The sequence below is a fragment of the Heloderma suspectum genome, chromosome 6 (assembly GCF_057233095.1).
Source record: "Heloderma suspectum isolate Gila_16-S chromosome 6, 16-S_ref, whole genome shotgun sequence".
In the NCBI taxonomy this organism is placed as follows: Eukaryota; Metazoa; Chordata; class Lepidosauria; order Squamata; family Helodermatidae; genus Heloderma; species Heloderma suspectum.
The window spans coordinates 95,631,514-95,644,554 of NC_139463.1; the positions used below are offsets into that span (position 1 = coordinate 95,631,514).

General features: G+C 45.3%; 1 protein-coding gene across 1 annotated transcript; it reads left to right on the top strand.

The window, feature by feature from the left end:
* The first annotated feature begins 257 nt into the window (after nucleotides 1-257).
* On the top strand, nucleotides 258-12,814 carry LOC146341916 (serine protease 27-like). Its single transcript, XM_084807753.1, has 6 exons — nucleotides 258-315; nucleotides 3,647-3,667; nucleotides 7,734-7,899; nucleotides 9,402-9,667; nucleotides 11,239-11,408; nucleotides 12,575-12,814. Exons 1-6 carry the CDS (start codon nucleotides 258-260, stop codon nucleotides 12,812-12,814), a joined length of 921 nt encoding a protein of 306 aa, XP_084663879.1.
* Nucleotides 12,815-13,041: the final 227 nt, after the last annotated feature.

The following is a 13,041-nucleotide window of genomic DNA, read 5'->3' on the forward strand; positions in this document are numbered from 1 at the left end:
CTGGGGGAGATGGGAGGTCTCCGGATGTAGGGGAGATCCAGGATTTGGAATTCTGCTGGGGTCTAGAGGACTCAGAGAATTGGGACTTCTAGGTTGGATCACTCCCCAGACTCCAACAGCCCCACTCTTTCATCTTTGATGTGACACATTTTATAGCACAGGTACCAAAAGACTTTGAGACAGAAGTCAAACAGCTGTTTTCTGGAAGTGACTGGAGCTGAGCCACTTGGAAGAGAACTATGGGAGAACTGGCAACCATGCCATCCATGCTGTCCTTGGTCACTGTATGGCTCCTGCAACTGACCATGATACAGGGTGAGTGAAGGCTGTAGGGAGATACTTGGGGAGATGCTAGCACAACTCCTGATGGTGCAGAAGATTCTAACCATGTTCAACTGAATGTACTTAATATTCCCCTTCAGGACATCCAGCTCATTGCAGGAAGGTGGGGGTGGAGTCAGCGCATGCCAGGAGTTGGGGCGAGGGGCCAGCATGCATGCCCCTGCACCCACTCCACACTTTTTGCCCACATGTGTTCTTTGAATGCCTGTGTTGGGGCCAACAAATGGCATTGAGTCTTAAGGTCTGAGTTAGTAAGACTGAGCACTCACAGCCATTATTGTTCCCTGGTTTTGTAGGTATAAGAGCCAATAGGGGAATATTGGGCTGTAGGGATATTTTTTAAACCATAATCTCAGTATAGCATTTCTTCCATGGAGCTCAGTACAACATCCATGGGGCTTTAAGAGGGTTCTCACCCTACACCTTAGCCAGAGACGAGTTGATGTATCATGTGCAAAGCTGGGGTAGCACCATGACCACATTTCTCTTACACACAAGCCAGTGCACAATGGCTCTTTGGTCAGCAAGGAAGGAAACCACATTCGCAGGGTAGAACTGGGTGTATCATGTTCTAACACAAACATTCACACACACACGCACATGCACACACACGGGTTATTTCTAAAAGTAATAGATGTTGGAATTCAACTCTCCCTGGAATTCTTTCCCTCTGTCATGGGAACACTTAAAAGGTTTGGGGCTCCTGGAAAGTCACATCCTCTGCCCACTTGCTTTTCTAATCAGTAGTGGTCAGTACTACTGGTCAGAACTGCCCTCCATTTAGAACTTTTATTAATGCTTCAAAACTCAGATAAACCAATAAAACAGTCCTTATTTAAGTCCTTAGTCAAATAGAACTTGGCATGTGATTAGTTCATTTACTACACAAAGGGTTAGCAAACCACATTTCACATACACACAGAAAGAGAGCGTAAGAAGAAAACAACTATCAATAACTTTAAAAACTATACTCTAGACCTATAATCCCAAACAGCCTCACCCAGCCTTTTAGCTTAATTCCCTCTGTCACAGGAGCACTTACTCCTAATCCCACTACAGATGTTCAAGTTGTAGTTATTGGGCTGGGCTGGTGGCCCAAACTAGAGCTGAGTCACTCATATGATATCCATGCCAATTTAGATGCCAGCGTTTTAACAGAGTCAGAAATGGATGTGACCGGAGTGCCATCTAGTCATGTTATCATACATTTCAGCTTGTACAATCTCAGGCTGTGAACAAACTACTTGGAGGACTTCAGCCCACTACTTGATCTCTGGACCCTTGACCATTCTGGCTTGTGAAATCAGCCAGAGCTGGGATGGGTAGCTGGGATGGGTAGCTGTGAAATCAGCCAGAGCTGGGATGAGTAGCGCAGTGCTATGGGGATTCCAGTCCTTCCTGGACAATCGGCCTCAGAAAGTGATGCTGGGGTGACTTCTGTTCCACCCCATGGCCATTAGCCTATGAGGTGCCTCAAGATTCCATCCTGTCCCCCATACTTTTCAACATCTACATGAAACTGCTGGGGGAAGTCATTTGGAGGTTGGGCTGAAGTACCATCAATATGCAGATGACACTCAGCTCTACACTTTGTTTCCATGTAATGATCCTAGAGAAACTGACCAGTCCAAGCAGGGAAATACACCCACTCTTAGATGGGGTTACATTTCTGTTGATGGACCAAGTGCAGGATTAGGGTATGCTCCTGGACTTGGGGTTAGCTGGGGAAGCTCAGGTGACAGTGATGGCCAGGAGTACTTTTTACCAACTTAGGCTACTATGCCAACTGCAACCCTATTGGGAGAGGGAGAACTTTGCCTCAGTCATTCATGCTGTGGTGACATCCAGGCTGGACTACTGTAATGCATTCTACGTGTGGCTGTCTTTAAAGACAGTCAGGAAACTTTAGTTGGTGCAGAATGCAGCTGCCCAGATATTGTGGAAGGTGGATGGTCTGTTCATATGATACCAATACTGTGCCAGTCCATTTGTGAGCCCAATTCAAAGTGCAGGTTTTAACCTCAAAACTTTAATGGTTGGGTCCAAGTTACTTGAGGGACCATCTTCTCACATACCAGCTAGCCTGCACATTGAGGTCATTAACAAAAGCTCTTCTCACTTATCCTCCTCCATGGGTGGTTATGCTGGTGAGCACAAGGCACAGGGCCTTTCCAGTGGTGGCCCTGCAGCTCTGGAAACTGCTTCCATCAAGGGTTTATCAGGCCCCTTTTTGCTAGTTTCCCCATACTATTTGGGCTGCAGATTTATTGGTGTAATTTGTTTTTTAACCCAATTTATACCATTTCATTTTATCTCTATTGCCGATTTGTATAATTTTTGTTTAGTTTTTTTTATCGATTTTGCCACATTGAAAGGGCAAATGCCTCCCTTAAAGGCAGCCTAAAAATAACTGCAAATAAAGCAAGAACAATAAAGGGGCAGCCCATTCCACTGGAGGGGCTTTACTCTTAAAGGTAGCTTAAAAATAATTTTAAATAAAACAACAACAACCGCAGCAACAACCACAACCACAACAGGACTGCTCATTTACACTGCAGGAATCCCTCTCATACTCTTGCTGCTGCTAAATACAGGAATGTAAAGGAATTTAGGGGCACTGTCCCCTTGAAGTAAGTGGCCTGGCAGCAGAACACTAGCAAAGGGCTGGGGGAGGGGGGTTACTAGGCCACCTGACTGACCAGTGTGAAACCTTCATTGGCCTGGTTTGGCCCAAGTGCAGCTTGCAGCTCACCTCGTTGTGAGCATGCTATGAAGTAGAGCCCCGAGATTAAAAGAATGTCCAAGAATTAAAGCCCAAATGAGTCCAGGTTCACATTTTGAGTGTGAATGCACTCATTGCACATTGGACAGACATGTTATTGTTTTCTAGAAATTGGGAACAGCTTGGCCACATATGTACAGTCATAGCTTGGTTTCTCAAGCCATGATGTCCACAAGCATTTTGCCCATGTGTGCAGCCTCTTCACTCTGAACCACAGCATTGTTACCAGGGTGCTACCAGGTGAAGGGCTCCTAAAGCTACTAAAGAAAATCCCCTTTTCTTTTCCTTAATGGAATTTTGTGGGGGGGGGGGAAGTGCTGGGAAAAGGTAGTCTGATTATGACTGGAGGATGACATCATCTGGAAACACACATACCTGCCAGCCATAAAATTCCTTGAATGAGGCAGGGTGATTGCATGATAAAAGCCTCATCTGGAAACACCCCTACATACAATCCTGTTTCGTACCTCTTTTCTACAGTGTCTCTTAATTGAAATATCTTCCTCTTTTTTACTTCTTCAGATGCTGCTTGCTCAGAACCAGGTAAGATGCCCTTAGTATATGGGGAGAATGTCTGCACTGGGGGAAATGTAGAAAAGCAGAGGCTCTGAAATTTCAAAAATTATGCAGCCCCAACTCCTTACCTAAGGCAGGATCCTCTTAAATGCACCACGTGTTAAGATCCTGGGAGATGATAAATCCATATTGAGTGGATTCTGTCATATTACAAATAAACAGCTGAGCAAAATCATCATCGTCGTCATCATGTCCCATTCTAGATGTAGTTGCATGGTTCCAGAAAAAGTTTGGATTTCCATGTGCTGTAAGGGAAAGTGGCATCCTCCCCATTCACCTTCTCTGATTGGATGGATGCTTCATTTTAAGTGTGGATAAATTATTCCTAGCTCTAAATATCTTCATAGCTCAAGCCCACCCAATGAGCCTCCTCCATAGAGAATCATCTTGGTCCTCTATCACACATATACCAACAATAACAACCGAACATCCCAGCTCCAATCCGGTCTTGTTAATTTCCAGTCCATAGAAATGAGAAAGACCAAGCGTTTAGGAGGTCTTGCTTCTAGGACAGGTGGCAAGACAGCGGGCCAATAGACAAATGTTAGGGCTGAGAGCCAAGGATTCTGTCACCATATCTATGACTGACAATAGGTTCTTATGCCAAAAAAAGAGCACAGTTTTTCACAAATTTAAAATCCAGCTGAGTTTTCTGAATCAAACCTGACATTTCAAATACAGCAGTTTCCATCTTTATCACCCCAGCATTTACTCTGAGGTATGCAGTAAAGTATATTTTGCCTGTGAGCCCTGAGAGTAAGTCCCACTGACCTCAATGAAGTAGATATGTATGGGAGTGCAGAACTGAGCTGTAACTCTAAGAACATGTAACACCTATTAGCATGATGGCGCTCCATTTGATAGACAAGGGTGTTCTAAGCGTATTACCATTATTTATGACATCCCAACCTAGCAAGGATTAGACTCCACTACAAGGCTATGCAACTGTTCATCTGCTTGTCTGTAGGGCTAAAGTGGTGATAGGGGAGTAGGTGTGCATGTGAGCCCCTGCCCCAACATCGCTTCATCCCAGGCTGCTGAATGTGCTTACAGAGCAAAGGTTTAAATGGAAAGTGGGCATGTGGGGACATTGCATGCATAGCTTGTGTGTGTGTGCCCACATCCTCATCCCCACTTTAGCTCTATATGCGAGCAGGTGAATACTTGTATAGGGCTACAGTTAGGGCCAAAAGCAAAACAGACATTGCTTTACATCCATATCTAGCAACTATGTCTTTCTAGTTTTCTCTTGAGTAGGCCCAGAGGGCTTGGTCCAGATAGGGCCCATAGTGGGAAGGGTGGTTAAAGACCCCTCTATCCCTATGTTAGAATTTCCAATCTGGATCAGGCCACTTATCCCTACTAGGGAGTAAAATTGGGGAGGGGGGAGACTGAGCTGCTAGATATTGATGTAAAGTAATGTCTGTTTTGGCCCTTAGTTAGCATTAGAAGAGTAGTTCAGGAGAGCTAGTAATGGCCCCAGACAACCACTTCCTCTCTGGGGCCATTTCTGCTACCATCTCTCCTGCAGCTAGGTGGCCATCATTGCTTCATACCAAAATTTGTTGTTGTTGTTCAGTCGTTCAGTCGTGTCCGACTCTTCGTGACCCCATGGACCATAGCACGCCAGGCCTTCCTGTCCTGCGTTCTCTCCCGGAGCGTGCTCAAGTTCATATTCATTGCATCTGTGATGCTATCTAGCCATCTCATCCTCTGCCGTCCCCTTCTCCTTTTGCCTTCAGTCTTTCCCAGCATCAGGGTCTTTTCCAGGGAGTTTTCTCTTCGCATTAGGTGGCCAAAATATTGGAGCTTCAGCTTCATTATCTGTCCTTCCAATGAGCAGTCAGGGTTGATTTCCTTTAGGATGGACTGAGTTGACCTCCTTGCAGTCCAGGGGACTCGTAAGAGTCTTCTCCAGCACCACAGTTCGAAAGCATCAATTCTTCAGCGCTCAGCCTTCCTTATAGTCCAGCTCTCACAGCCATACATTACTACTGGGAAAACCATAGCTTTGATTAGACGGACCTTTGTCGGCAAGGTGATGTCTCTGCTTCTTACTATGCTGTCTAGGTTTGCCATAGCTTTCCTCCCAAGGAGCAAGCGTCTTTTAATTTCATGGCTACAGTCACCATCTGCGGTGATCTTGGAGCCCAAGAAAGTAAAATCTGTCACTGCTTCCATTTCTTCCCCTTCTATATGCCAGGAAGTGATAGGGCCAGATGCCATGATCTTAGTTTTTTTAATGTTGAGTTTCAAACCAGCTTTTGCACTCTCCTCTTTCACCCTCAACAAGAGGCTCTTGAGATCCTCTTCGCTTTCTGCCATTAGGGTGGTATCGTCTGCATATCGGAGGTTGTTGATAATTCTCCCGGCAATCTTATACCAAAATACTTGAACATAAATGTGATGTTTTTACCTTAAGTCTGAGTTGGCCAGCCTGCACTTGGTTTTCTTCCTTTTAACTTGTATTTGAGCTGGCCTCTTGTTTTTAGCAGATCTGGGTTCTTTTTTAAGAAGCCGAGGAACCCTGCACAGCTTATGTTAATGTTCAGGTGCACCTGTTAATGTTCAGGTGCACCTTCACAACGCTATCATCCAGCCTGTCCTTGGTCCACAGTTCTGCCATTAAACTGAAAATTCTGTCACAGTGGGCCTTAGGTACAGAAGTGAAAGTGTGAAAGAAACCAATTTCCTCACTTGGTTACCACTGCTCTCTGGCATTCGTCTGAAAGTCTCCACCCAGCTCTGACCTATTTTATGCTCTTTGGAGACATTATAGCAACATAAGAACATAAAAAGGGAAGAGCTGGATCAGTTCAGTATTCTGTTCACCGCTCCTTTTATTTCATCATTGCTAAGTTTGCTCAGGAGTCTTTGGTGGGGGATTTTGTCAAAAGCCTTTTCGAAGTCCAGGGGGGTATCTCCATGACAATGGAAGGAGAAGTGAATGGTGGCTTATCCAGATTTTTCAAAGCACCAGCTTTGGTCTGAACAGGGCTCCATGAACGAGTGCACCTCACCATTCTAAGTTGCTTCACAGGAACACATTTCCAGGTGGGGGAATTGGAGTGAATGTCATCATTTACTGACAGTAAAGGAACACAGCTGCAGATACTTTGTTAATTGATAAAATCCAGGGAGGTTTTACTATACCTATAGCCCCTATTTCACTATCTCACTATCTCACTGTTGCACAATAGCACTATTGCATGATAGTAAGATAGTGAGATGGGGGTATAGGTGTTGCTGGACAAAAGCGCTATTTTGCTTTAACGCTTTAGATTAAAAAAAAAAAAAAAAATTAGAGGCTGCCCAGAGCACAACTATACTTCACAGGGATGGCCACTGGAGTTTAGTGGTAGGCAAGGTGAAGTAAATGCCATGAGGTAGCTTAGAACTCTGACAGCAAGCTGTGGAATGGTGGAAATATTGGGGATACACAGGCGGGGAAAACATTGGGGAAACACCCCTTGACTGGGGTCAGTGAGGTCATGGCCAGGTGAAAGACACACCCCTGGGCAGGGAAATCATGCAGAGGGTGATACACACCACAACAGAAGCGCAGACAAGGAAAACAATAGGACTAAAAGTAGTTTCAGAAGAACTGGTTTTTCAGCGTGAAACTCTGGGGTGGCTGCAAGATGGCCATGATGTCATGTGCCCCAAATGACCTCCGAATGCAGCAACCTCAAGTAAATCACTCGTGGGGACACCCCCCTGGTAAACCATGTCTCCCAGATCACCCCTGTCCACACATTTATTGACACTTTCATAGAACGCTTTGTAAGTAAATATCCATAGGACCGGGGCAACTTCTTCTGTTGTGAAATAATAATGCAATAAATATATATTAATTTGCCAGATTAAATACTTCAAGGAGGTTTGATAATTGGAAATGTTGTATTAAAGGACACACTGATATTTGCAAGATAATTTAAATCAAGAAATTTTGTTTTGTGTTGTAAGAATTCAATTTTGTGAGTATGACAAATCAAAATGATACATCCTCTCATTTCTTTTCCTCCCTCCATAGCTTGTGGACAGCCAAAAGTAATCTCTCCACGAATTGTTGGGGGTCAACCAGCCTCTAATATGTCATGGCCTTGGCAAGTCAGCATTTTTCAAGGTGGAAGACACATCTGCGGGGGCTCGCTCATAACTGACCAGTGGGTGCTGTCATCAGCTCACTGCTTCTTTGGGTAAGTTTTTGGTATCTGTTGCTGTGAAGGCAGTATAACACTTTTCCCCAGAGACATCTGCAAGGTTTTCTATGCCTAACACTCAGTGCCTTGGTTTCAGCAAGACAGGGTCAGGCAGAGCAACAAAGAGTTTTCAAAAGAGACAGAGCAGAAGGCTGGTAATCAGGCAAAGGGGAGAAGGGGTTTTCAGGTGTGAAGGCAAGCTGGTGATCAAGCCATGAAACAGGCAGGTAAGCAAGCACAAGCAGGTGATTGGTTTGTTCACTGGTCAGTTGATGGGGACAAGCAGTGCAAGAGCAGCTAAGGCTGTGCCTGGCAGTGAACTACTCAAACTGAAAAACCAAGGCCCAAGTCTGCAGCTATATAGGACCTAGTGGAACGCTATTGGTCTTTTGTGTCACATGGCATCTCCTGAGTTGGTAGCTGCTGCCACATCACCCTTTCACTATGGCCTGGCTAGCACTGAAGAGCAGCAACAGAAGAAGACAGGCAGCCCCATTTTCTAGTGGTAAAGAAGGGTCAGGCATCTAGGCCCTGCAACCAGAACTTGGGATCCCCTGCTGCTGGAAAGCAAGCCCCAGTTATCACTGAGGAATAGTCAGGACACTTTCCTGGACAGTCTGTTTTTCAGGAGGAAGCAGGAGGTGGACAGATCCTCCTAATAGGATTAGGGATGTGCAATCCTACCCCTGTCTGGGTTCTCCAGCGCCCACCCAGCCCCTGCCCCACTCAGCGGTCCCTGGACCACGCTCAAGCCCCTCCCGTGCTCGGTGAGCAGCCCGCACTCACCCTGACGGCCTCATCGAGCTCTGCAGTTGCCATTTTTTGAAAAATAAAATGGCAATTGCAAAAATTTGCATATTTGCATATGTGTGAAAATGCACATTTTCACAAAAATGTGCATTTTTGTGCATACACAAATATGTGCATTTTTGCGATCACTGTTTTATTTTTTTAAAAAATGGTGACTGCAGAGCTCCAAGAGAACACTGGAGTGAGTGCGAGTCGCTCACTGAGGGTGGGTGGGGGCAAGCAGGGGAAGGGGCTCAGCGAGTGGGGCTTGGGGGTGTGGGCAGGGGGGTCTGCCATATTCCTGGACAGAATCGGGTGCCCACACCATCTCTACATAGGATTATAGTCCTTTTACAGCAACACAACTTGATATACTCTACCACCATGAAATATATGCCACTGCCATGACAGATAATGTTGTAAAACTCCCCCAATACAACAACAAAGTGGTTTATTATTTATTTATTTCTGCTGTATTTCCCCATCCTGTCCCAGGCCAAACACATACTGGATACAGCTTATCAAGGGTGTATCTCCACCATCCCAGTGTAACTGGGCTATAGGATTGTTCAGCCCAATCTCACCATGGCTCTCCAATGTTTCATGTAGTTTGCTCACCAGTAGAACAGAGTCTCAGGTCTTGCATGTCTTGCTGAAACCCCAGACTCAGCTTTGCAAGCTCTTGTTGCATTTTTCTTTTGTGTTCACAGATCCCTCATCATTTACCAATATAATGTGGTGCTAGGTGTCAATCAGCTCAGGAAGCCAACAAATACTACGGTAGAATCCAAAGTGAAACAGATTATACCCTACCCTGACTACGATGGCAAAAGTGGGGACATTGCTTTAGTTAAACTGATGTTCCCTGTGGAATTCACCGACTACATCCTCCCTGTCTGCCTGCCAGACTCTTCTGTACAATTCCCTCTGGATGCAGACTGCTGGGTCACTGGATGGGGAACTATTCGAAGAGGCGGTGAGAAATGTTGTTTGTGGTGCTCACTCAGTCTCTGCTGGCTTCCACAATATCAGTGCCCATGGTACTTTACAGAGCAAGGGGTGGACAAAACAGCTTCCTTCCCCGCGGGCATTACTATCTCAACATTGCCACAGAGAGACAGAAGAATAAGAGGGAGACAAATATAATGCAAAGGATGGATCTGGGCAAATCCAGTTACACACAGCCAGACCCATTCAATCAGGGAAGGAGCACATTTCAGAGTCAATAAAGGGATGCTGTCCAAAATGGTTTCCTTGTCTAATATGGTCTCCAGCCCAATCATAATATTTGAAAGGGCTCCCATTGTGGACCAGCGCTTTTGAACTTTGAGTCTCCACAAGAGATGCTAACAATGTTCTCCCGAACCAGACTCAGAAACAAACTTTTTGGAGGCTCATTGTGGCTCACTGATAAACCAGATATACAGGGCTGGGGTAGGGCAGCAGAGACAGTCAGAGGGTGACATCTGTCCAAGTCCTTGAGTTGATGAAGGAAATCCTGGTGGGCAGTCTGGAACAATTCACAAAGCAAGACAATGAGCGTCTGCTGCTACTTTCTGCAGATAGTGCTGTGATTGCTCTCACATGCAGTGATGCGGAAGCAGCTCCATATGGCTCTGAGCTGCTCTGAGGGTACATGCAAACACCAACAAACACACACCAACAGCAAATGGCTCAACAATATCCTTTCCATTAGTCCATCAAAGGCCTCCACGATCTTCTCTGAAAGCAAAATTCTATGTGGAGGTATGGGGTCCATTTTTTTTCCTCCTGCTTATTTAGACTTTCAAGTTACTTGTTGCTTTCTTTCAAGCCATCCCTCAACATGGTGATTTACAGCACAACGTTAAAAAGGCCTTGACCCAAAGAACATGCAATGTAAAGTTTGTCATGGAGAGACAGCCAGTCATTCAAAAAAGGGTCATTTTTCCCAGTCACTCAAAAAGAGCATAGGCCTGTCTCTCATGCAATCTGGAACCTAGAAAGGAAAAGGTGGCTTTTTAGGAGGAATGTGAAGAGAGGGAGGTGGTACTGTGACTGTATTTTGGGATGGAGTGCCAGATGCAGTGTGAGCAGCAAGGGGGAATGGGCAGAGATATCTTGGGGACTAAGAGACCATCAGATGGCTGTGGATGTTGGAAATGGAGGCTCAAGGGTTACGTGGCAGAGATTTATCAGGATATGAGAGGAGAGGGATAAAGGGGAGACAAGACTATGGAAGTCTCTAGAGGTTAGGACAAGAACAGTCTGTGCTGGATCTGAAAGTGTAATAGAAGCTTGTGTAGGGAGTTAAGAAGGAGAAGAGGAGATAATCAGGAGGGCTTAGCAGCACTAGGTAGCCAGTGGAGTTACAGGAGCAGTAAAGTAGTACAGCTCCTATGGAATGATAAGGCTTCCATATATGAGAAGGTTGGGTGGATGCCAAAACTGTGGCAAGAGCACTTCCACAGTGCATCCATCGCTAAAACTATGTATGTCCACTCTGTGTCCACTTAAAGTCTCCTGCCTCTGCATTCCATGACCACATGCCATTTCTCTCTCCTACAGTGGCACTGCCACCCCTAAATACCCTCCAGGAACTGAACGTGTCACTGATAAACCGAACGTACTGCAACGCTCTCTACACCAGTAATCCAAATATCTCATTGGGTGAAGAACCTATTAAGCCCGATATGATCTGTGCTGGTTACCTAGAAGGTGGGAAGGGCACCTGCCAGGTAGGATGCTCTGTAAATTGTTCTTCATTATACAGCCATTGCCTCTGGTAGACAGGCGCACCCCAGAACTCGTCAGACCAGGCTCCAGCCTAGTTTAATTCTAGAGTGACCAGACGCAAAAGAAGACAGGGGTTCTGCACTTTTATAGGTTGTGAAGAAGAGGAATTTGAGCAGAAATGTTAGCTTGCATGATTGTCAAAGTACAGCGACCCTGTTCTCTTTTGTTTCTGGCAACCCTATTTTATTCACAAGAACCTGATAGTAGGGGGATTCTCAGAATGCAGTCATCCTCCCTCTCTTGAGAAAAGAATGGGCATTAAAACTACCATTGTACGGAAAACGTATTCTACATTCCTTTCAGCCACTAGTATTCAAGGTGATAGAAAAGAAATGGCATTTGAAAACATTTTCAAAGGAGAAAAATGATCTTTGGTCAAGCTGGGATATGGTACCTCTCTATCCTTTGAGATTTCTCATTCTTCGAAAGGGGAATGAGAATAAGGAGGAGATGGATGGCCATGAATTCTGTGTGTGTGTGTGTGTGTGTGTGTGTGTGTGTGTGTGTTGTACCCATGGATTTGCTGCATCGGCAGCGGGACGGAGTAGAGGTCCCTCCCAACTCTTATGATTTTTTGGTGGTGCTGCTGGTGGTGGTTATGATGGCGATATAGTAAGGCTGCCACCCCAAGTGAACGAAATCATAGTGAATTAGTTATATGATCTGGGCTCAATGAATTATGTGATCACTTCAATCTGTATACATTTGTATGTGAGATAAAACCATGAGTTCTAAAGACAAAAACTGATGTCCTTTGTTTTTAGCTGACAATGCACAAATCAGGCACCATCATGGAAGAGACATCCCCTCTTCACTCACACACAGGAGTGAATGTCTCTTCTAAGGTGGTGCTCGTCAACTACAATTTTTATGATTACTTGTATTTCTTTTTTCAAAAAGTTAGACAATCATTAACAACATTTCCAGGAACCTCTTGACACCATTACAGACATGGGTGGTGGAAGGCTGGGATAATGTTGGCTTGCCTAAGGCCACCTTATGAGTATGTGGCTGAGGTAAGATTGAAACTTTATTCCAGCATCCCCACCTACCCAGCATACTAAATCTGATGTCATAGGCACGTGCTATCTCCCATCTCTCTCCACAGGGTGACTCCGGGGGACCCTTGGTTTGCAAACTTGAAGGAGCTTGGACCGAGGCTGGGGTTGTGAGTTGGGGAGTAGGGTGTGCCCAGCCCAACTACCCTGGCGTCTACGCTTCAGTGACTTTCTATGCCAACTGGATCAATGAGACGATGGCTGCTAATGGTGGTGGGAAGAATGGTGGATTGCACAAGACCTCCATTGTGATACTCCTCTTGTTCTCCTCTGCACCTGCCCTTCTGTGACATTACTCTTGACATCTCTTGTGGTGGCCCTTGTAGTTACTCTTGTGATGGCCTCTTTGCTTTCACCCTACCAGCTAGCCTCATGAAATATCAATGCAGGGTGCTGGTGGGACTTTAAATGGGACATTTAAAGATGTCCAGAATCACCATATGCAATAGGGTAAAAATTCAGAGGAACTTGCCACCATCCCTTCTGTCTGACTAAATTGGTTGTATCTACATTGCCC

Coding starts and splice junctions, on each gene's coding strand:
- LOC146341916 (XM_084807753.1), top strand. CDS start 258: ATGCCATCCATGCTGTCCTTGGTCACTGTATGGCTCCTGCAACTGACC. Junction 3,668..7,733: donor TGCTGCTTGCTCAGAACCAG/GTAAGATGCCCT, acceptor CTCCCTCCATAG/CTTGTGGACAGCCAAAAGTA. Junction 7,900..9,401: donor TCAGCTCACTGCTTCTTTGG/GTAAGTTTTTGG, acceptor TTGTGTTCACAG/ATCCCTCATCATTTACCAAT.